Source organism: Branchiostoma belcheri, unplaced genomic scaffold, assembly GCF_001625305.1.
Source record: "Branchiostoma belcheri isolate BF01 breed outbred unplaced genomic scaffold, Haploidv18h27 scaffold27, whole genome shotgun sequence".
NCBI classification, from domain to species: Eukaryota; Metazoa; Chordata; class Leptocardii; order Amphioxiformes; family Branchiostomatidae; genus Branchiostoma; species Branchiostoma belcheri.
In genome coordinates, this window is record NW_017803876.1 from 622,858 (window position 1) to 645,371 (window position 22,514).

General features: G+C 41.2%; 4 protein-coding genes across 6 annotated transcripts; 2 read left to right on the top strand and 2 right to left on the bottom strand.

The window, feature by feature from the left end:
* Positions 1 to 254: 254 nt before the first annotated feature.
* LOC109472332 (potassium channel subfamily K member 2-like) lies at positions 255 to 5,425 on the top strand. Of its 2 annotated transcripts, none has more exons than XM_019772030.1 (6): positions 255 to 378; positions 1,968 to 2,176; positions 2,526 to 2,643; positions 2,860 to 3,011; positions 3,740 to 3,935; positions 4,931 to 5,425. In XM_019772030.1, the coding sequence occupies exons 2-6, from the start codon at positions 1,988 to 1,990 to the stop codon at positions 5,212 to 5,214; spliced, it is 939 nt and encodes a 312-aa protein (XP_019627589.1). In that variant the 5' UTR covers positions 255 to 378; positions 1,968 to 1,987; the 3' UTR covers positions 5,215 to 5,425. The 2 variants fall into 2 exon arrangements, with proteins under 2 accessions (XP_019627589.1, XP_019627590.1); XM_019772031.1 differs by having other exon boundaries at positions 2,860 to 2,996.
* Positions 5,421 to 11,599, bottom strand: LOC109472331 (WD repeat-containing protein 74-like). Its single transcript, XM_019772029.1, has 11 exons — positions 11,484 to 11,599; positions 10,935 to 11,041; positions 10,276 to 10,397; positions 9,991 to 10,051; positions 9,556 to 9,699; positions 8,854 to 8,952; positions 8,550 to 8,650; positions 8,061 to 8,116; positions 7,185 to 7,327; positions 6,398 to 6,454; positions 5,421 to 5,973 (listed from the first exon to the last, which is right to left on the bottom strand). Exons 1-11 carry the CDS (start codon positions 11,536 to 11,538, stop codon positions 5,806 to 5,808), a joined length of 1,113 nt encoding a protein of 370 aa, XP_019627588.1. The 5' UTR covers positions 11,539 to 11,599; the 3' UTR covers positions 5,421 to 5,805.
* Positions 11,600 to 14,056: 2,457 nt separating this feature from the next.
* Positions 14,057 to 17,557, bottom strand: LOC109472256 (mitochondrial genome maintenance exonuclease 1-like). The gene is made up of 5 exons (XM_019771908.1): positions 17,415 to 17,557; positions 16,146 to 17,026; positions 15,560 to 15,776; positions 15,064 to 15,196; positions 14,057 to 14,327 (listed from the first exon to the last, which is right to left on the bottom strand). Exons 2-5 carry the CDS (start codon positions 16,966 to 16,968, stop codon positions 14,184 to 14,186), a joined length of 1,317 nt encoding a protein of 438 aa, XP_019627467.1. The 5' UTR covers positions 16,969 to 17,026; positions 17,415 to 17,557; the 3' UTR covers positions 14,057 to 14,183.
* Positions 17,558 to 17,614: 57 nt separating this feature from the next.
* Positions 17,615 to 22,211, top strand: LOC109472258 (synaptojanin-2-binding protein-like). 2 transcript variants are annotated; one of them, XM_019771912.1, is made up of 4 exons: positions 17,615 to 17,787; positions 18,840 to 18,976; positions 20,232 to 20,345; positions 20,782 to 22,211. In XM_019771912.1, the coding sequence occupies exons 1-4, from the start codon at positions 17,724 to 17,726 to the stop codon at positions 20,908 to 20,910; spliced, it is 444 nt and encodes a 147-aa protein (XP_019627471.1). In that variant the 5' UTR covers positions 17,615 to 17,723; the 3' UTR covers positions 20,911 to 22,211. The 2 variants fall into 2 exon arrangements, with proteins under 2 accessions (XP_019627471.1, XP_019627472.1); XM_019771913.1 differs by having other exon boundaries at positions 17,615 to 17,781.
* The last annotated feature ends 303 nt before the right edge of the window (positions 22,212 to 22,514 follow it).

Genomic DNA, 22,514 nt, shown 5'->3' on the forward strand with positions numbered 1-22,514 from the left:
AGAAAATGTATTATATTAAATTGTGAACATAGGGGATTCTAAACTTTATTCAGAGAATACGAAACACTCACAAACTAACGCCAGGGGTAAGAAAGTGGTACATTCCAAAAATGTTGTTTTGATCAGGTGACAGTAACACTGCCCTGTGATTGGTGTTGCTACCCAAGCCTACCCGGCACGGCCACGCCCACGCCCCCTGGCGACGGGAGGACACCTGTGCCGGGGTAGATGACCGCAAGGGCAAGTTGGGAGAGGCCACCAACAAACACACGGAGCGGGCTCGTAACTTTCTTTTGACGTGCTGTTATTTCGGCTCGATAGAAGTTTAACGATATCTTCATCGTCACCTTGAAACACCGAAACTACTGCTGCTAAGAGGTAAGCTACTGGTTAGTTACCGTTATGTGGTGACACCTGTCACTGACTGTGTGATTTAATATCAGACAAGTGGTAACGTTAACGTTAACCGTAGATAGTGAAGCGAATCGATGACACATGGCGACCCCACAACATGCCGCTAAATGTTAGACATGGTGTTCTAATGTTTCCCCTAACATGTTTGTAACACGTTTATGCACAACAGTTGTTAACGTTTAGATTATTTGTGAAAGTCTGTGCAATAACGGTACGTTACATATGGATACGATTGAATACCAGTATAGCACACAGTCTTTGTATGGTAGTAAAAAGATTGTAACAGCTTTGGTGACTACATGTAAATGGTAGCATTCAGTACAACGTCTTCGCTAAACTGTTGTCTTTAATATTTCATAGACTATTATGATAGTACCCCATGAAAGACTACCCTACTATTTTCTTTTTTTTTTTTGTCCATTATAAAGCGAGCAGGTTGAAAAGCATGGATAGGATTACCACTGCCCTGGTTTTATAATTTTTGACAACATAGATTCAACGGTCACGAATCTATTATTTGTTGAAGAAAATGCGTAAGAAAATTCTGCGTGGGTGTCTAAAGTTAACAGCTATTTTATAGATCGTACACACAATCTCTAATCATTGACTGGTGAAGGGACTTCATCTTTTTGACCTTTTGCTGTGTTGTGGGTTTTGGCGTGTCTTTGTTTGGTCTCTAATCGGCCCCCACTCCTGGGCAAACATGCTGTCATACCGGCTATAGGGGCGGTAACAATAGGACCAGCCACGCACAACACTTCACTTTTATCCAGCTCTAGTTCACATTCATGCTACAGAATAGTGCAGATATTTGTCAGTGTCACGTAACAAGGCAGGTTGACACTTATCCAAAGTGAAAAGGCCTTGGAGTCTGTGTAGCCAAGGGCAAGTCCACAACTTGAACTGACGTATTTGTCAATAAAGCGTGCAGTGGAATCTCAGGTACATAGTAGTTACTCTCCAAGCAGAGGTGAGAGGGAGAGAACGTAGGATATTCCGACATGGCTAGCTAAGGGAGGCAAAGAGGGAAATGTGCCTCCCTTAGCTAGCCATGTCGGAATATCCTACGTTCTCTCCCTCTCACCTCTGCTTGGAGAGTACATAGTAGTAACAGCAGGTTCACAGTAGTCAGTATAGTAATTGTAGCAAGATATCACTGGGAGTTTGCTTCTGCTTTATCTCCATGATATTGATCTATACTTGGTTTGTAAGAGAATAAGTGTACAATAAAGGTTCATACATTCATGTTAATAACTGGATAAACTTTCTTATCTTATCTCATGATAAACTTTGGGCAGGTGTTTTTAAAGCCCCATGATTTGAATTAACTGGATCTTGATAAGCCATAATCACTGACCCTGTGTCAGCTCATCCCAGCATTTTGTTTATTCTCTAGGCCTGGGCAAGACAACTTGAACTGACATACATGTATTTGGTAATGGCTGAACACACTTATGATAAAGTCATCCTATGATTTTAATTAAGCGGATATGGATATTAAGAAGCCACAAAAGCCAAGTCAGCCCATTCCAGCATTTCATTTTCTTCTGTAGGCCAAGACTAGATCTTAAAAATGAAGGGAAAAGTTGTAGCACTGCTGGTCTTCCTGAACCTGTGCTGGTTGCTGATTGGTGGAGGTGTGTTCAGTGCGCTGGAGTGGCAGAATGAGTCTGCCCAGAGGGTGAACTATGAAGACTACCGCAGCCGTCTGCTACGAAACTTCTCTTGTCTGACGGAAGAGGAGGTGGCCAATTTCATCACGGTGGGTGAAAAATACTACTGTATCTGCTTGGATATCTATTACCAATGTTAAAACATTCTCATGAAGGCTCATATGTGTTGGTAGTTACTGTAGATCCAACACAAAGAAGTTCTCTCACCAAGAGCTTTCACTCTGACAAGCCTCACTGGGTGTCTGGCAGCCCTATGTTTCTTCCAGTAATTGATCAAGTACTGTGGAAAGAAGAGAGGCGGTTAGGGGCAAATCCTGATGAAAATCATAGTCTCATGAGTTAGGGGATAGTCTTCATAAGCTATCTGTGTTCATCTGGTAACTTATACATTTGTATCTCTTAAGCAATGCTAAAAAATGTTTTCTTTTTAATCTTTAGGCAGTAGTGACGGCAACCAATGCAGGTCTGACTCTGGACAACTCCACTGCTGCTGACACCAGTAACTGGGACTTTGGGAACTCTTTTTTCTTCTCTTCAACAGTCGTCACAACAATAGGTACATGTAACATATGGTTGCACCTATTCATTACTAGTAATGTGTTGTACATTAACAGGTAGTTGGGTTATAGCAATTGTGATTGTTTATTTTGTAATTCATTATGTATGAACCCCCCTTTCACTGGACTGGAAGGAATGGTTTAGGCTGACTGGGCCATCCAGTATAAATAAAGCATTCAAATCAAATAACTGTAAATCTGATCTTATCTTACAGGTTATGGTCACATCTCCCCATCTACCCGTGGAGGCCAGGCTTTCCTGATCCCGTATGCTTTAATCGGCATCCCTCTGTGTGGTCTGATGTTGAACGGTATTGGAGAGAACATTGGGGGCTACGTCACAAAGAAGAAGGAACAGTGGGCTAAGGTGGGCTGTAACAGAACTACCAAGTAATTGATCAGGAATATCAAATACTGCAAAATGAACCTTATATTGTAAGTAGAAGCCTGTATACATGTATCACATACAACTGTCTAGTAGTAGTAGATATCACCTAGCCTGGACACCAGACCCCAGTGTGACACAATGCTCCCTTTGGCTGGGGGAAGTCACACACCCAGAAACTAATTGAGGTGGTCTATAGTAAAATTGACAGGTTGGCCCTGGCCCTAGTTGACAGGTTGGCCCTGGAACCAAGGAGCTAGTCTGTATACTGGCCCTGGCAACAGTCTGGCACCCAGGCTAGCTCTGGAGTCAAGGAGCTAGTCTGTATACTGGCCCTGGCAACAGTCTGGCACCCAGGCTAGCTCTGGAGTCAAGGATTCCGGAGCTAGTCTGTATACTGGCCCTGGCAACAGTCTGGCACCCAGGCTAGCTCTGGAGTCAAGGAGCTAGTCTGTATACTGGCCCTGGCAACAGTCTGGCACCCAGGCTAGCTCTGGAGTCAAGGAGCTAGTCTGTATACTGGCCCAGGCAACAGTCTGGCACCCAGGCTAGCCTGAATACTTGCCTTGGCAACAGTCTGGTACCGTCTAGCTCTGGAGCCAAGGAGCTAGCCTGTACACTATGCCTGGCAATAGTCTGGCACCCAGGCTAGCTGCATCACTGCACATTTAAAATTTCATTAGGAACTTTCCGTCCTCTGTTATATCCAGAAACGCTGGTCCAAGAAAGTAAGCGAGAGGACGGCTGAAGTGCTGGTGATGCTGATCCTCTTCCTCATGTTCCTGGTGTTCCTGGTCTTCATCCCTTCTGCCATCTTCCTGGCCCTGGAGGGCTGGTCCTACCGCATCAGCATCTACTACTCGTTTGTCACCCTCACCACCATCGGGTTTGGCGACTATGTACCAGGTGAGGTACAAAATAGAGTGGATCATAGAAACTAATGAATTTAGTGACAAAATTTTCATTGTAACTCGTAGTGATATGGTTCGTTTTTTAGAAAACCCTCACTCTAACAACAATCCACACATATGAACATACAATGTACTAGAATGTACCAATGAAACCAGTAGCCACGTTTTTGTACTACTTACTTCATGTATTATTGTACATTATCATATAGCCAGGTGACGTTGACCAATCAGAAGGCTCCATTCCACATTCCTTATGTCGCCGTAATGTCACAAATAGAGACAAGATCGGGTATTTATTCATCCCAATCCATACATTAAACAAAATGGATAATCACCCGCATATGACCTCAGGTGACCCAATAGAACACGGCTCTAGTTCTAAAAAATCCAAAAATAACTTAAGTTGTGTTCTAATGACCTCGGGTGACTCCCATAAGAACACCTGTTCCCTGCCTGTGACCCAGTTAACGTGAACTCTACCCAGTGACCTCAGGTGACTCCATATGGAACTATGTTCTATGTTCTATTCAGCATGTGCAACGGGTAAATTGTACATTGTGTCACTTACTTCATCAGTTTGGATAGGCTATCGTGTAAGCTATATGATAATAGCGTTAATGTCCCGCCCTTTCTCGGTGAATATGGTGTGATAAAGCCTTGTCAGTTGCTATAACCACATCATAAAGCCACCTCGTTCGCTGCGCTCACTTGGTGGCTTTATTCTGTGGTTATAGCAACTGACAAGGCTTTATCACACCATATTCACCTCGGGGCGGGTCATTAACCCTTAAATGATGTCTGCTTGTCACAACTTTGCCATCTTAAAACATACTGTATGTTTTTTTTATTTTTATTTATTTATTTATTAATCTTGAGGGTCGCCCCTTCAATTGATAAACAACTGATTTCCAAGGGGGCCCTGGCTCCACATCCAACAGATGAATCAACAAAACGTTACAATTGTACAACATAAAACACAAAATGTTACAGGTCAAAACTCTGACCAGCGTGTGGTGTACCGCCTGGCCATTCTCTGCTGGTTCATGATCGGTCTTGCATGGATGGCCGTCATCCTGAACCAAGTCTCCACCTTCCTGACCGAAGTCGGCGTGAAGGCACAGACTGCACGAGACGAGAGGAGGAAGAAGAAGGATGGAGACACGGGGGAGGGGGAGGACAACAAGGCCGCAGAGGATGTGGAAAACTCGGAATCAACAAAATCAGTGAAACAGTCAAATGTTGAGCTTAGAAGTATGACTCCAATAGAATCATGAAATGCCAACATGGCAACAGAGATTGTGTTAGGGGACGGGAGAATGCAACATGACCATGGAAAATGCTAGAAGAGCTGACTTTTGCAAACATCTTAACTTTGAATGTGGCACGTAAAATATAATGTCTGGAGAGACAGACAATATTGTTAAAGATAGAAGATATTTCAGAATGAAAGACTATTCAAAAAGAATATACAACAAACATGGATTGTTACAGTCCTTTTTAATAAAAAGAAATATCATTAGAACACTATTTTTTAATCATAGAAAATTCATATGATGTGAGAATATCTAATGAATTTAATTATGATAGATGGTTATTGTGTAATCTTGACAGACATCACCCCTCACAGCACTTAGTTAACCTGAAAACAATAGCCTTAAGGTACAAAAGTTTTCTTGTGTACTTTATAGGCTGTACTATGTCACTACAGCGGCTGTAGTGACATTTAGACATGTCTTAAGCAATAGTTTTAGTTTGATAAAATTGTGGACATTGGTCTTTGATTAAGACCACAATGGCATAGTCATATTTTGTCGTAAAATAAAGAATAAAATATCAGTCAAAATCTTCCACTGTTTTTGCACCTGTTATTTCGGTTTCTTAAGTTTCTTGCTTTTTGCTTTTCTCTTGGTCTTGTCTGTGACCTTGCCTTCCTGAACCACAGACATCTTTCCCCACAATTCATCTTCATCCTCTTCTGTCATGTCACTGGATTCCAGCTTTCTCTTCTGTTTCTTTGGAGCCTCTGTCTGTTCCTGAGTTAAAGGTGAAAATTATCACACAATGTGTAAATCATATTACTCAAGCATGCAGCCCAATTTACATTTCAACTTGATTCCTTTCCTTTAAAAACATGGAGCGAATTTGTTTCTATTGAGCCAATTTGTTTCTATATTCCTTCTAACGATAATACTGAACTGGGATAGCATCTGCTTCATTACAATATGTAAAATAGATCTAGAACCAGGTGTATTCAAGCTCTATGTAAGATCTCTTAAGAATTATTCACCTTATCACTTGGTAGAGGGACGAAATGTATACAGTGGGGAAATGGACAGGTAACTACACTTTACAAACATGGGATGACTCCCAGTACAGACCAGACTATTCAATATACACCACTGTCTAGTTTGTCATTAATAAGAGAAGACACTGAAAGATCCATGTACAATGCCGTACCTGTGTGAAGTCTGCACTACTGAAGAGTAGGCAGTTCAACCTGGACTTCAGGTAAACCTGAGGTAAGAAACAATGACATATTTTACAAACTTACAGGTAGTTATTTAGATATCCATAGCAAAACTATACTACAATATTTGATCAAAAATGTTTCTAACATACCAGAAAATACAGACAAAAAAGTGCCACATCTTTATCAGGCTTCTAAAACTCTAGAGCAATTTCCTCTAACACTGATGAACTAGGACATTGGGGTTTTCTTTTACACAACTAATATTGTCTCTTGCCTTGCTCACGTTTCTGATAGACACCAAAACGTAAGCAAGGTAAAGACACAATACTGGTTGTGCAAAAGAAAATCCCTATACTCTAATAACCTGATGAAACTACTAGTATTTTTGGAAACTTTTTAACTAGTCTGTGTTACTATTCATACGCTCTCATTGGATAAGCCTTAATGACGTTATACACAACACCATATATAAGGCAGGGCGAAACACCCCTGTGGCACATTCAGTGGAGACATCCATAACGCAAAGGAGCACAATGTGGGTCGGTCCTTGTACACACGTAACCAGGGGTAGGGGAGAACAAGCGCAAAAAGAAGCGTACTCGCTCCCACAGGTAAGAAAGGCTAGTGTTTTTTCCCCACCCACCCCACCCTTTCAACCCAAGAAGAAAGGAGTGACATACAGGGACAGAACCTGCCGCGCGACTTCGGCACTGCCCCATAACTCATAAAGGATGATCCAATGATTGCGCAGTTTGAATAGGAGACTTCTCTGACCTTATGCAGCGTCTCCTTGGTGTTGATGTCATGTATCCTGAGGAAGCGGTCCAGCCCACACGAGGCTACCAGGGGGAGGGAGGGGTGGCACTGCAGACAGCGGATGGCTCCTGCAAAACCCTTGAACGCCTTCTGCACTTTACCTGTGAGGATGTAAGTTTGTGTACAGGGCCGTGAAACTCTGGAATTCTCTACCTACAGATGTAAAGTCCATCTCCCATGTCAAATACTTTACCAACAGAGTGGTGCAATTCATAAAAGTCAGACAGCTATCTTCAAGGTAGAATTCATATGTTTTCTTAATGATTGCCATGTAAATAGTTAAAGTTTTTTATGCGACATGTAATCCCCTCTGTTTTTAAATGATTTATGCTGTATGTTAAGTGTAAATATGTAGGATTGTGTCTGTAATTGTGATGTTACATGTATTTGTATTGGAACCCTGGAAGAATAGCCCATAATGGGCTAAAGGGTATCTCAATAAACTGAAACTGAAACTGATGTCATGCAGGACTTGCATCAATAAGAATCCTATCAGTATCACATTGCTAAACTAGTACATGTACATTCAAATATCTAGAGCAATCATTGCTCTGTCAATGTTCACCTTTTCTTCCACTACCTTATTTCATCAACCAAAGCGCTGAACTTTACCAACACTTGTGAAACACACTTCTAAAATACATCCTTAAAAATCTGAGATACACATTTAGATATCATATTGAATTTTTTGTTGTTTTCGTTTAAAATGTTTATTGTACAAGTAGGACAGCAATTCCATAAAGGAAGCAATTACAAGCTAGAAAGGCTTCAGTTTTCAGTTCCTTTCCAGGTTCCTCTTTACATAAATTCTTGTGGTGTAATCAGCAAACTCACCCATTCTCAGGTCCACCATGACCATACTTCCCTGGCTGTCTCCCACAATAACTGAACTGCAGGGCAAAAAACAACAATAAACGTTTTCACATGATACATCACACACTAAGAAGTTCCAATCCATATCTAACACCAGATCAGTATTGGCAAAAAATTAAACTTTCAACACAGTCATTACAGGAAGAAAGTTCAACTGTTCTCCATTTCAAAAATGAAATTAACTCACCGGAAATTTTCAACTGAATCGCTGTCTTCAACATCTTTATGACCCGTGTGCTGTGGACACGTGACTTTTAGCCACATGTGACATCAGCACAATTTTCTGGTGAGTTAATTTCATTTTTGAGTTGGACAACAGTTTAACTTTCGTCATGTATTTTACCAACTCAGATGAACTTTCATGACAGCCATTACATATACCATTGCAAGAACAAACAGTGAGTGTGAGTGATTGAGTGTGAAGAAAAACTTTCCAGTGTTTCCTCTTACCGGCAGTCCGGAGTGACAGACAAGGCTGTGAGAGGGTACTCCCCGAGCTCCACGTTCAGTACAGGTCTGCGCTGGGGACCGGCAGGGTCATACACTCGTACCTGCAGCCGGGAAATAGAGTTCTGTATCTGTATCTGTATAGCCCTTATAACTGCCCTTTGGCATGGCACACCAGCTTCTGTATCCTTCTGTTAACCTCGAATATGCCAATATGATCCTACATGAGATGTTCTGCCTAAGTGCTATGCACAATACATTACGGGATTCCCGCAGGTGAAATACGTTCTGCCGACATGCTACTCACCTGCCTGTGACCTGAGCAGGTGACGAGTTTCTGTTCTGACAGAAACTGGAGGTCAGTGACCCACACAGGAACTCTCAAGTCCAGGAAGTCATTTCGCACCTGTGAAAGAAAGTTGAAAGTCAGCATCAAGAAAACCTCTCCAAATTCTGAATCCTACTTTTTGGAAAATAAAATTCATCACCTATTGTAACATTGCTAATTGCCCCTCTGAAAGATGAATAACGTTTACTATTTTATCTAGATCAAGAGAATTGGTCGAGAATTGTTGACATGGTCGGTCCAATTAAGAAGGATATGGGTCTACAAGGTGATTGCTCTGTCATGCACAACAGGAACATTTGCAGACAGTACAGTATGGTGTCAACTCACTGAGGTGAACTGAAGACAATCAAAAAGCTTAACCAATGCCATTGCATCACGGTAATCAATGCCCAGAAAAAAATCAGTGCTCTCAATTGCTTGTATATCTTCATTCCATGCAGTAACTGTGTAGAAATGACAGTCTTACTACATAACACTTGATAACGTTAGCTTTAATTGATGCCCCATTTGTGAAAGTCTGTTTAATTACAGTGTGTTACATATTATAGACAGCACTGGAAAGTTGCCTTGTATGGTAAACACAATCTTCAGCTCAATGGCAGATATTAGTATATATATACTGTTTGTGCCAAACCAGCATAGTTCTACTGTTCTACATACATTTTTGGCCTTGAAGATGGGTTTTCCTGGCTCCTGGATGTCCCAGAGCTTCAGCTCGTTCTCCTTCCCTCCGGTGGCCAGCTGGTGAGGCAGGGCAGGGTTCTGTCTCATCCTACAAACGTCCTTCCCTACCTCCACATCAACCTGAAGACAAGTCACAAGGTTTGTAACTGTTTATATCAAACACCAAATCTTCAGATCTTATATGTGGTCTCCATATAGAAAAGTATTTTGAAGAGTGGCTACTTGGTATACTTTCCAAGCAAAGCCTCTTCTTGTGTGTTCAACACAATGTTTGTGACTGTTTATGTAAACACAAAACCTTCAGGTCTTATCTTAGTGATATTACATGTACCTTACAAATATATCGCATACTCTATACTTTAATAAAAATGGTACAGGCAATAGTCCATCTAGAACATACATATTACTGACCTTGTCTCCTTCATCCTTCCATACCCTGAGCAATCCTGACTCCACACACGTAACAAGAGATCTGGAAAAAAAAGTGTGAACTGTAAGATAACTTCTTGAGGTGTATCATACATTGGTATATACTACTATACATACACTGTATGTACAGTTGTATACCAATCCATATTTCATCGCAAAACATGTCTTTGTAGTAAATGTTTTCACATCCGGGCATGTATTATATAATAGAATAGATAAGAAACAATCACAAGTGTTTCAAATGACCCACAATATTGTCCGACTCACTCCTGGTATTTTGCCAGTCCTGTGAACCTGCCCTCCCCTCCTGCACAGTTGGTACAGTCCGTGAATTCCCCCTGCTCTGCATCAAAGGTCTTGACAAGTCCATTCTTCAGACCTATACAAACCTGTACAAGAGAAAACCAAACTTACATCGTAAAACATTCAGAGACAAGTTACAGAAATAGTTTCTACAGCTTCTGGAGAGATATTCTACATGGAATTGCATGACCCATCTACTGTGAGCACTACCATCAAACTTGTGTAAAGAGACTGTGTCAAATACTTGCAAATTATGTAGCTTCTTCACCTCTGAGTTGTACACGTTTTATCATTGGCATTTTTCATCAAGCATAAAATAAAGTTTCAAGTAGCATATCGAGTACTTTTTGTCAGTCACTGACGAAAGGTTGTAGATGCTACTGTACTTGAAATGTCTGACAGTTTTCAAAATCTATCCAGTTGCTTGAGTAACTGTTTTCTTGTGCAGCTTGTCACTATATAGTATGTCCTAATCTCCAAGCAGATCTTTTGGTGGGGGTAAGACAGTATCAAATTGGCCAGTCTGTATCCATTTCCCCACCCAAGAAATGGATACAGACTGGCCAATTTGATACTGTCTTACCCCCACCAAAAGATCTGCTTGGAGATTAACTATGTCCTACCTGGCTCTCCTGCTGGTTTCCCCAGCACATGGCACAAATCTCGTCCTCCTTCGACAGGCTGGCAACATTCTGGAAATTTGTTGCTGTCTTCTTAGCAAGGTTTACTCCTAACAAACACAAACACATAAATTGCCATGATGTTTCTTTTTTAAGAAAAGCTTCAAGCATGGAGTTAGGAGATCAGTGTCTTTTACCTCCATGCTTCAAGTGACCAAAATATGCACTACCAGTTACATCTACTTGCCCCTGAAATATGTGATCATTTCCATGTGTATTTATGTCTTATTAAAGAAAACACATATGCAACAACTTTTGCTGACCTTCTTGGCTGGCAGTTACGCTTTGGCAACCGAAAGATTTGGTTTCGAAAAATTTAGACATCAGTACAGGCAAACCTGCCTTGCCCCCCTCCCCACTTGGCAAAGACTCCTGTGCGTTGCTGTATACTTAAATATGAAGAGCAACCTTTATGTCAGTACATCTATACAAACCCGATATCGGTGAAAATACTTTACACTAGTCGCTGTTGCCCCAGGTCGACATACGAACCTTTAAAAACGCCTGTCGCGGCACCAACGAACACATGCTGCATGGAGGCAGCCATCTTTCTCACCCACTGGATTCTGGGAAGGTTTCGGGAAGTGACTTCGGAGCCTTTCAGCAAGTTTCACTCATCGACACGTGGATGGATCGTAGGTTCCACGTGTGAGGAAGATACCTCGGTATGTACGGGAAACCAGATCCTTGTCACAAGTTGTATGTACATGAAAACGAAAACATGAAATGTATAATGATCTTAATCCGTGAACTACGCCCTCGTGCAGAAGTACTATAAATTACAGGTCGTTCATACGGTAGTCAAACGTCAAAGTTTATTGAAACCTTCCAAGCTTTATCCAACAAAGTTATCGACCGGCCACTTCCAATCATTAAACTTGAAAAATCAGGACAAGGGGAAGGAAATTTACTCTCGGAACAGAAGTGGGTAACACAAACTGCTTATTCAGCATCTTGTTCTGTCCTTTCAATTGCTATTAGGCCATGTTGATTTGATTATGTGGATGACATCCTCCCAAAACCCCAAAACTGATGCGCGCGTGCGAAAAAAAAAGTTTTGCAAAAAAAAAAAAAGTTCTTTTCATTATGAAATCTACGTGGTCATGAGGGTTGAGCAAATGGCACAGAATATGGTTTGGCGAATAATCTAGTCTTCAAGTTCATTTCTTTACAATTTCGTCTTTTTACGTTTGATTTTGGCATTTTACGACATTGGTATAGTTTTTGTTAATTTTTTTTGTAACTTATGGTATATTTTTGCTCATTTTGCAACTGTTTTGTACGATTTACAGTTTACTGTATGATTGAAAACTTTTTTTTTTTGGAAACGGCCGAAAATTCATGCGCGCGCGGATGTCATCCATATAATCAAATCAACATGGCCTTATCAAGGTCAAGTTACTAACTGTTACAAGTATTTAACCTCCTTGCTATTATAAATACCATTAGGAGGTTGACTAGGTATGCATTGAATCTCCTTGCTTATATGCATATGTAATACAAAAAAGTAAACAAAGAAAATTTTTAAACAGAACTTTAATTCATATTTGTATAATAATAATCCTGTCATATTTAATACTGTGCACAAGACAACAAATGTTTTAACCAGAAGAAAATGGAAATTGTCAAGATTGCAACTTGAACCAGCTTAGTAATGCTATGCAGTGCATGTGCTTGAAACAACACAGCAGACAGTGTAGAAACTTTGATTAAAGTGACGTCACTTTGTGTGTTTTCCCTTCCACTTTTATAAATTCACCAGCTACACCTACACGAGGCAACTGTATAGAAATGGGACATATCTGTGTTGAAATTAACCACAGTCTGTGGCATCCATACTAATAGTTTTTACTACTAAGGCCATGTTGATTTGATTATATGGATGACATCCTCCGGGAACCCCAAAATTGATGCGCGCGTGCGAATAAAAAAAAAGTTTTGTAAAAAAAAAAAAAAGTTGTTTTCATTATGAAATCTAAGTGGTCATGAGGGTTGAACAAATGGGACAGAATATGGTTTGGCGAATAATCTAGTCTTCAAGTTCATTTCTTTACAATTTCGTCTTTTTTCGTTTGATTTTGGCATTCTACGACATTGGTATGGTTTTTTTGTAACTTACGCTATATTTTTGCTCATTTTGCAACTGTTTTGTACGATTTACAGTATGGTTGAAAACTTTTTTTTTTCTTAAACGGCTGAAAATTCATGCGCGCGTGGATGTCATCCATATAATCAAATCAACATGGCCTAATATGTGTGCCTGAATCTGATGTTGAACTGGTGCAGGCACTTGAGCCACTGTTTCCAGTCATTGCTTAATTGGAAGCCATACTAAAAGTTACATGTGCCTAAATATCATGTTGAATTGGTGCAGGCCTTTGAGCCACTGTGTCCAGTATACATACTAACAGTTCAGGTCCATACTAAGGCCACACCAATTTAATTTCTTGGTTAACGGATTCGCCGCTTCATTTTTTTCTGATTTGCAAATAAAAATAAAAATCCAGAACCAACTGCAAAATGCTCATTTTTTGCCCTGAACAGTTGAAAACAGTCCTTTTCATACTAGTTGTTACAGTTATTACATATTTCAATGCAATGGTATCATTAAAAGTTCAAAACTCATTGTTTAAATTGAACCAGCCTGGTGTGTTGACTTCATGGCTCCTATCGTACCATTTTGGGCCATAATTCGATGCCTAGGCCTGTTTTTATTTTTTTTATTTTTTTCGCCCGCCCGCTCCATTATTTTTCTAGAAATATCCGTTAACCAAGAAATTAAATTGGTGTGGCCTAACAGTTACATATATGTGTGTCTGAATGTCATGTTGAACTGTTGCAGGCATTTGAGCCACAATTTCCAGCCTTTGGGAGCCATGCTAGCAGTTATGTGAGTCTCACATTAAACTTGTGCAAGGGTTTCAGTCACTGTGCCCAGTATGTACTGTGGCATCCATACTAAACTGTTATGTGTGCCTGAATCTTATATTGTCAACAGGTGCAGGCGTTTGAGCCACAATTTCCAGCCTTTGGGAGCCATACTAAAAGTTAAAGCTAAAGCCTAAATCTCATGTTGAACAGGTGCAAGCGTTTGAGCCACTGTGTCCAGTCTGTAACAGTTATGTGTGCCTAAACCTCATATTGAACTGGTGCAAGGGTTTCAGTATGTACTGTGGCATCCATACTAAACAGTTATGTGTGCCTGAATCTGGCGTTGAACTGGTGCAGGCGTTTAAGCCACTGTTTCCAGTAGTGCTCGGTGAGAGCAGGGGGCAACAGGTGGGCGTGACCTTTGTCCCCGTTGCCGTAGGCGATCACCAGCAGGGCCTTCTCCACCTGGGAGGGGGGGGGGGGCAGAAATTAACCTTTAATCTGCTGTGGGTGACACAATAACTATGTTGAGATGCTACTAGTACAACAGTTATGAATCAATTCAATTCATCACTGTACATAAGGGCCACCACTTTTGGGTCTTCCCCATCTTGCCAATTGACACAAGCAATAAGAATCTAGTCTATTGTGACCAACTGTCCATATTGACCAGATGGTTGGTCTATATGGTCAGTGGTCTTCTTGGACAGTGTTGACTGTATCTTCAAGTTGGTTAATTTTCATTGCAAGAAAAGAACACAAACCAAGTTAGAAAGGCATTTCAACTTCTTTTGATTTTCCAGTTAGCTAGGCTTTTCAAGTGCTTTTCAACACCACTTCTAGTTTATCCCTGAGTACATGCGTCCGACGTTGTGCCCTTGGGAAAGGCACTTTACATGAATTTCCTCACTCCACCCAGGTGTGAATGGGTATCTAACTTCGGTTGGGGAAAGTCGTATTGAGGTCACCTTGTGGCGCCGAATGGCTGCCGCACAGACCCTTGCGACAGTTCCACAATAATTTGTGGAACAAATATGTGTATCATGTGTGTATTATTATTTGATTGTTGTGATTTGCATTGATTATTATGTGATACCCTGCATCAATTCAGCCGTATAAAGGCTGCGACTGCACGGGTACTGTTTGGACAATAAAAACCATTTATTATTAATTATTATTATTACATAACTTTTCCACCTACCTGAAAACTGTAATTGTCGTCATAGTTGAGAGCACCCATGTAGGCTGTCGCCTGTAGAGGAATGTCATAGCACTGCTTCAGGGTCGGCTTCAGTCGCTTGGAGGTTTTCCAGTCAACTAGGCACCACTGGCCCCTACAGGAAAGAGACCACCAGTTTCAAAAGAAATTGCATTCCAGTAACTGCAGATTACCTGGGGTAGGTTTCAAATCTTCCATACTATTGACTGCACAATGATTTCTTAAAAGTACTATCACATTTTGCAGCTATCTGAATTGTTTCACTCACTCACTCACTCACTCACTCACTCACTCACTCACTCACTCACTCACTCACTCACTCACTCACTCACTCACTCACTCACTCACTCACTCACTCACTCACTCACAAATTGATAAAAAAGATTTCTGCAGGACAACTGTTAGAAAGTCTACAACACAACCATCACCAGTAGCCCATTGGCATTGGTTACTGAACCAATTCAGAGCACTATCTCACCTGTACTTGGCAACACAGTCCAGAATGCCTCCATACTGAAGCTCCGGGTGTTTCACAACACTCTCTACAGCGCAGACGTCAGAGATGTCAGCTAGCACATGCTGGATGCTGGCCCAGTGGCCCCGGGTCTCCTCAGGGATGGTTAAGTCTCCCTCAGGTGTTCCAGTCAGAAGGGCATCGATGGCTGTGTGGATGGCCTGGCCCTCCCTAAAGGTGTCTACAGGGTACCAAATAAAACAATAACACAAATGTAGCTAAAAATAACTGGTTGAGGGACTATGGTACCATAACAGTTCAGAAGTATTTCTTCTGTGTCATGGAATGTTCACAAGTTTTTTATGTTATGGTCAATGTACATGTAACAGATTGTCTCTCTTGGGCCTTTCCACAATCTTTTTTTGGAAATGAATGTTGGCACACATATGAACAGTTCCTATATACTCAGAAGTGTTACTTGTGACCTAGAATTGCGGAGAGGATGTAGGACTCGGGAGCTATAATAGGTTTGGTAACCAGGCTACTTGTGACCCACATGAGACAGGGAACAGCAGATGATGATCTGGAGAATGAGTAAATGATATCTGACCTTCCTGCAGCTTCTTGAAGCCTTCTTCCCCCAGCTCGCTGATCATTCGTGCCTTCCATCTCTCCAGAACAAGCACACTCTCGGGAGGCATTGTCTTCCTCAGTATGGACCCCACACTGGGCATGCCCAGGTCAGGGACGCTGTTTCCGGTCTCCACGTCTGTCCGTCTCTCTGGCTTGACTGTCATGGGAGTCTCCTGTACAGGAGGCTCCGGGCGGGGTAGAGTACTTGTCATGGGGTACTGTGGAAAGGATACCGCTGCAGTGTTTCGTACAGACAAGGTGCGGTTAGGAGGCATCTTTCTTGAGTCAGCACATTCTGGAGAGCTATAATCATTCTGTTCATCACTGCTGTTAACTTCTGAAGAAGTTTTCAACACATTATCAACTACTGCAGCTTTTTTCTGCTTCCTCAGTGCCCTTTGTGATCTGTTGGTCTTTTGCTTCATAGCAAGCAAATACTGTAAGTCAGGAGGCAGGCCCAGGTTAGCAGGTGGTACTTCTGTCATGTCATCGTCAACAGCAGAGGCTGAGTCTTTGCCTTCTTCTGTACCACCATTGTGTTTTGTTTGCTGGGTTTTCTTTTGCCTCCTTTTGTTGGGCACGACTGGTCCGAACACGGCGTCCAGGATAATCTTTTCTCGCTGCATGTCCGAGACTGTCCCATCCTGCTCACCAGGGACTGTTTTAGTGTTCGTACATTGCTGCGTGTGGAAGGCAGAGCTTCTTGACTTTTCGACGATGTTGCAAACGGGAAGTATCAATGCACACCTGGCAGGTCTTTGCAGACACTGCACTACAGTCTTGGATGTCCAGGAGAACATGGTGAATGTTACCGGTAGCTTAGAACTAGTGCCGGCAGCAATCCACAGATAATCACCTGTAATAGAAATCATTATAGTCATTCATCTTTAAGAAACATAAAGGTTTTTGACGTTTGGTAAAAGGTAGCAGTGTCATTAATTCATAATTTGTAAGTATGATCTGTATCTGTATTACCGGTATAACCGCAATCTATGCAAGGAGGATATCCCCGTAACTTCCTTAATCTACATGTAAGGCCGCTGAGAACTAGAAATCGGTATTAAACGTTCATGGTAGCAAGGACATAATTTTCTATAACGTTACTAGCCGCCAAATAATTTGGCTCATTTATGAATCTATAATGCCCTTGATGGTAGGCAATCCATATAAAGTATAAACCCAAGGGTGCCTTACCTTCTAGAGTAGAGTAGAGTAGAGTAGATCTTTCGTCTTGGTAGGAAGTTATTCTGGTACTATCCCAGTTGTCCAGACGTCTCTCTGCACTTACAGTATCAGATTCACAGTCCTTTAGCCCCCAAAACGGGCACTAAATCGACAAATTGATTTACAGCAGCAGAAAACTAGATCAACTTCTTCCCGCCACTGGAGGTCAAAGTACATTAGGTCAACGTTCCCACCATGCACCTGGGGCCGCGGGGTCACCGACGGAAAAAAAAAGACTCGAAACAGAAAACGTGAACCTGAATCACAAGCTTGGTTTTCTGAGGTTTGTTCTGCAGGACTGGAGGGCTCTGTCAGCTCAGAAGCGACCGAAATGGCAGAGGCAGACGCCGAGGGAGTCGAAGTGATCGAACTGAACCGAGGGGAGGCAGGTAAGAGTAAGTAAAGACCACCGTCCGTCGACGTCTGCATGCGGAACTCATATGACTGGCCGGCCATGTCATCAGATATAGTATCGGCACGTCTATGTCCCTAGGGATCCGGATAATTTGCACGAGATCTTATACCTCTTTATTCTATCAAGGACATTCTATGTATTTGCGTCCTGGACGTTGATACGGTTGCAAAACTATTTGTGCCCGATATTAATATGCATAACGTTATGTTATAACGTTATATAATTTGTTGACGTCGCTCAAATAGTCGATGGTGCTTAATTTGGGTTTAGAAAAGAGAACCTCCTTGCGTTAACATACTGACACGTACTAATAGTTAAGTGAATAAAAAAGACAAAAGAGGTAACATTATGCAACAATAAATATACAACAAATAAATAAACAACAACAATATTAACTTGTTATATCATTGCAATAAGAATTCTTTTCTCACTATTGACAGGCTAATAAGAAATTTTTACTGTCAATATGATTTTTTGACAGGAAAAAAATTGTATGATCAGACACTGAGAACTATATCACTACATAAAAACAATGAACAACCCCACCAACCTAAATACACCAAAACATGTATATATGATAGAATAGAGTATAGAGGTCAGGGTTCTAGCTAGGATGTAATTTTAGCGTAGTGGCACTGGCCGCCTGTCGATGGGCCCTTTTAAAAATCTGAGCTAAAAAAGGGGCCATTTGAGGGATACCCAAAGGGAAAATATGTTATTTCTAAGGTATGTACAATGTATCCTTGATTGGTAATTTTCCACATTTGATCTGGCATTCTTGAACAAAGAAATACAGTCACAATGCCCCTAGGCTGTATGTGTAGGGAGGAAATTTAACGTAGGGGGTCAAAATTTTAGCGTAGGGGGAAATTTAGCGTAGGGGGTCAAAATTTTAGCGTACGGGGGAAATTTAGCGTAGAGGGTCAAAATTTTAGCATAGGGGGCCCCTACACTACCTTGTGGTAGCTAGAACCCTGGAGGTGGTATTGCTATTGTCTGCTGTTAATGCTGTTCTTCTGTTCCGTCCTGCAGGTTTGGGGTTTAACATCAGGGGAGGTGTGGACATGCCCCACGTGGAGGGAGACCCCGGAATCTTCATCACCAAGATACGGGATGGCGGGGCCGCCGCGCTGGACGGGAGGCTACAGGAGGGGGATAAAGTATTAGAGGTGAAAGCAGCATGTTAGTTACCAAACCTATTATAGCTCCCAAGTCTCCGCAAATAGGATGTAGGACTCGGGAGCTATAATAGGTTTGGTAACCAGGTTAGGATGTCAGCAGAACGTGCACGAAACCTGTAATGTGTTGAGCATTGCACTTCAGCAGTATGTCTCATATAAGGTCATATATAATTGCGTATTACAAGATTATCACTCCGTCTGTAGTTTCCAAATGTCATACCAGAAAAAATATCCTCAGCAACAGGCAAAATTCTAATGCAACGTTGACCAAAAACCCAATGTAAATTGCAAAAAAATACATTACAGGTTTCGTGCAAGTGCAGTACGACATGCTATCAAACTGTTAACTGTCCTGTGTTAGCTTCTACCAGGTTTCAGACAAGGCTGGAAAGAGTAGAAACTGGCCAAGTAGACAGATAACATTTCAGGGGAGTTAGTCTCAGGGCGGCAAACTATACTTCTGTAGTGGACTGACTCCCTTGGCATGTTATCTGTCTATTTCTGTATCTGTATAGCCGGTATAACTGCCCTTCTGCAAAGCATACCAGCTGGCCAGCTTCTACTATTTCTAGCTCTCTCTGAAGCCTGGTGGAGGCTAATTCTGTGTTGTAAACTAGATAATAATAATACCTCTCATTTCATTGCATTCATCTATCCCGTGTCACTGTCAGTGTTCTCTTTGCAAACTTGAAATTACTATTACCGGTAGCCTGTTCTCTTTCTGCAGCTTTACCCTCTTCCAGCTCTTTGTCTTGTTGTTGACACACGGACTGTGACTGTGTCGTTATGTAGCCTTCATCCTGTCCTGCCTACAAGGTGTGCTTCCTGCATAATTTCCTTGAGTGTTATAGAATTTCTATACTTATCCATTGCTGTCCTCCTTTGACCTCTTCATACCATAAACCAACGCAGTTTATGTTGCACGGTGTGAGAACTTCGTACCTTTGCACTTCATGCTTCTTACTTTTGTAAACAATCATAAACATGCCTGTGCACATAAGACAAATTATTGTTTAAGAATGCTTCATACATGTTGTGTAGTAACGGATTCGGAATTGAGTGATAGTCATTGTACATGTAGGTAAAGATATCATGATCATTGCTCAGTGGTATTTTGACAGGCAGTAGTGTCTTTTAAGCTATAAAGCTCTTCTTGCATACTGCTTAGCCCCATTTCTGAGTTTATTAGCAGTGGCTTTGTTACTTATTTTTACCTAACCTGTTGGTTAATATCATCCCCCAGATCAATGGGACATGTATAGAGTCTGTGAACCACCAGGACGCAGTGCGGCTGTTCTTAGAGTCAGGAGACACCGTCAGGTTAAAGGTTCTTCCCGGGGCAGAGAGAGCTATACTGGTGAGTCAGCAATATTTTATTACAGAATATAACACTTCTGAGTGAGGTACAAATTGTCTTCTTACAACAAGTCCTTTATTTTGCTCATGTCATACATTTCCTTCCCCCTCAAACAATTGTTATCATTGAATAAATTTAAACTATTCTCAGCAATTATTGATGTTTATTTCAATTGTTCTTTTGTCTCTTTATTGTAGAACACTGTGTTCTGACGTCATGTTATAGGACAAGGAATGCATACTCATACTGAGAGGAATCACACTTGCACAAAATGCTTGACCATGAAGAGGCCTGTTTTGCCCTTGCTGGAGTTGATTAGACATATACTACATAGTAGTAAGACTTTTGTTTATTTGTTTACTTGTTTCCTCCAAGTCTTGTAGCTTTTATGCAGCTAGACATTGGTTCATGAGTACTGTATATGTATCCCCTACAGGAGCGAGATGGCAGCATCATCAGGACAGGGAAGGGTTCCGGCACCTCCCAGGTGCTGTGGTGGCTGGGAGGAGCAGCTGTCACTGTCGTAGCCTTGTACACATTATACAGGTTTAGGTTGAGACACTGACAGAGGAACTAGTAACCCTGTAAATCTGACTGGATTTAAGATTGTATTGGTTTTTACAAGTCAAGTGTTTGCACTAATAATAATAATAACTGTTCTTGGCTGTAAATTAGCAGTAGAAAACTCTAAACTACAATTGACAGACCAAATCAGTGTATGTCTCTGTACATTTCAGTCCATCTTGAGTTCGTTTGTCTCTTACTAAGTCTCTGAGATATTTCAGTACGTGAGACTCAAGTTTGATGTTGTAATTAAGATAAAGTTTATGGTCGTCGACAAAGCTACTAAGGAGACCTTCACACACTAAACTAAACAGGATACTAGTACACAACAGCCAATTGTTATGTGTCTGCAGTACTTTGTAAAACAGAATGCAGACCCTTCTGTTGTTTGCACATGAAAACTGTATTGAGTAGTTTGAATGGTTAGACAGATCACCTGTGTATGAATCATTAAGGAATCATGTCATGTTCCAATCAGACCCATTGCGATTTGCAAACGATACATCATGTATTCTCTCAGCCCATTTTTCTCACACATTCCAGTGTTGATTATAGATGTGAGTTGACTGCTGATATAAGTTTTTACAGTGGGACCAAGATTTCAGAATGTAAATGTGCATGTATTGTGTATTTTTATGGCAAAGTGTAAGACTAGGACCAACAGACATGTCAGCATTGCTTCTCCTGTACAAGACTGGCCAGTTTTTTTTATAGCTCTTTGCTGAAGCTTCGGCGCTCTTGATATGCAAGCAGACATCCCAATGTTGACTACTCTTCAAAAAAGCTTCTCCCATCCTAAATGAACTTATGCTCTAACCTAGCTTAATGCAGGGATCACTGCAGTAAATTCAGGACTTTTAGACAGAAAGTTTGTGTTAGATGTAAAATGAGGAATACTCGATTCTACCCTACCAGGCTACTTAAAGCATCTCTCATGTAATACAAGTATTTATGAAGTGAACAGTGAAAATCTGATTGATTGCCAAGATTTCATGCATTTGATGTGTGTTACTCTAGTTGGCCATGTGATTTGAAGTAATGATGTGTCCAGTTAAATTTGGTGTGTCTCCTGATATAATGTTAACCCAAAATAATTGTTCTATACATCCAGGAACAGTCAACTCTGGTCTTGGATGTAGTTACAGGTCCTCTGGTGATTTAGGATGACAGGGTCAGTTAGGTCAATCTTGAAGTGGCTACCTTTCAGTCACTTATAACAAGGAGGTTTCAATTAGTTGTTACTACATTCATTATGACCATATCTGTGAAATGTGGCCCAATGTATGTCTATAATAGAAAAAGGTAAGAACTACTAAGAAGTCACCAGTGCTGCCCAATATGTTTTAATGCTAATGTTTTTGTGATTGCTCTGTGACAGAACACTTTGAGGATAAAGTAAACTCTGTATATACATGTTAACAGCATTACTATTCTTGCCTCTGTACACCTATGGCTAGAGCTGTGTACCTAAACAAATTTTAGGTACAGGTACAGGTACAGGTACACAGGTTTAGGTACAGGTCCGGACCTGAACCTGTACCTGAACAATTCGACCAATTTATATGCTCTTCTGAACTCCTTCAATAACAAAAAAACATAAATAAA

Excerpts from the sequence above, each read along its gene's own strand:
- LOC109472331 (XM_019772029.1), bottom strand. The coding sequence starts at position 11,538 with ATGGCTGCCTCCATGCAGCATGTGTTCGTTGGTGCCGCGACAGGCGTT. Across the intron at positions 8,953-9,555 it reads CCATCTTCAAGGCCAAAAAT|GTGCGAAATGACTTCCTGGA; the intron begins GTATGTAGAACA and ends TTTCTTTCACAG. Across the intron at positions 8,117-8,549 it reads TCTGTCACTCCGGACTGCCG|TTCAGTTATTGTGGGAGACA; the intron begins GTAAGAGGAAAC and ends TTTGCCCTGCAG.
- LOC109472332 (XM_019772030.1), top strand. The coding sequence starts at position 1,988 with ATGAAGGGAAAAGTTGTAGCACTGCTGGTCTTCCTGAACCTGTGCTGG. Across the intron at positions 3,012-3,739 it reads AGAAGGAACAGTGGGCTAAG|AAACGCTGGTCCAAGAAAGT; the intron begins GTGGGCTGTAAC and ends TGTTATATCCAG. Across the intron at positions 3,936-4,930 it reads GTTTGGCGACTATGTACCAG|GTCAAAACTCTGACCAGCGT; the intron begins GTGAGGTACAAA and ends AAAATGTTACAG.
- LOC109472258 (XM_019771912.1), top strand. The coding sequence starts at position 17,724 with ATGGCAGAGGCAGACGCCGAGGGAGTCGAAGTGATCGAACTGAACCGA. Across the intron at positions 17,788-18,839 it reads CCGAGGGGAGGCAGGTAAGA|GTTTGGGGTTTAACATCAGG; the intron begins GTAAGTAAAGAC and ends TCCGTCCTGCAG. Across the intron at positions 20,346-20,781 it reads GGGCAGAGAGAGCTATACTG|GAGCGAGATGGCAGCATCAT; the intron begins GTGAGTCAGCAA and ends TATCCCCTACAG.
- LOC109472256 (XM_019771908.1), bottom strand. The coding sequence starts at position 16,968 with ATGTTCTCCTGGACATCCAAGACTGTAGTGCAGTGTCTGCAAAGACCT. Across the intron at positions 15,777-16,145 it reads CTTCAAGAAGCTGCAGGAAG|ACACCTTTAGGGAGGGCCAG; the intron begins GTCAGATATCAT and ends GGTACCCTGTAG. Across the intron at positions 15,197-15,559 it reads GACTGTGTTGCCAAGTACAG|GGGCCAGTGGTGCCTAGTTG; the intron begins GTGAGATAGTGC and ends TCTTTCCTGTAG.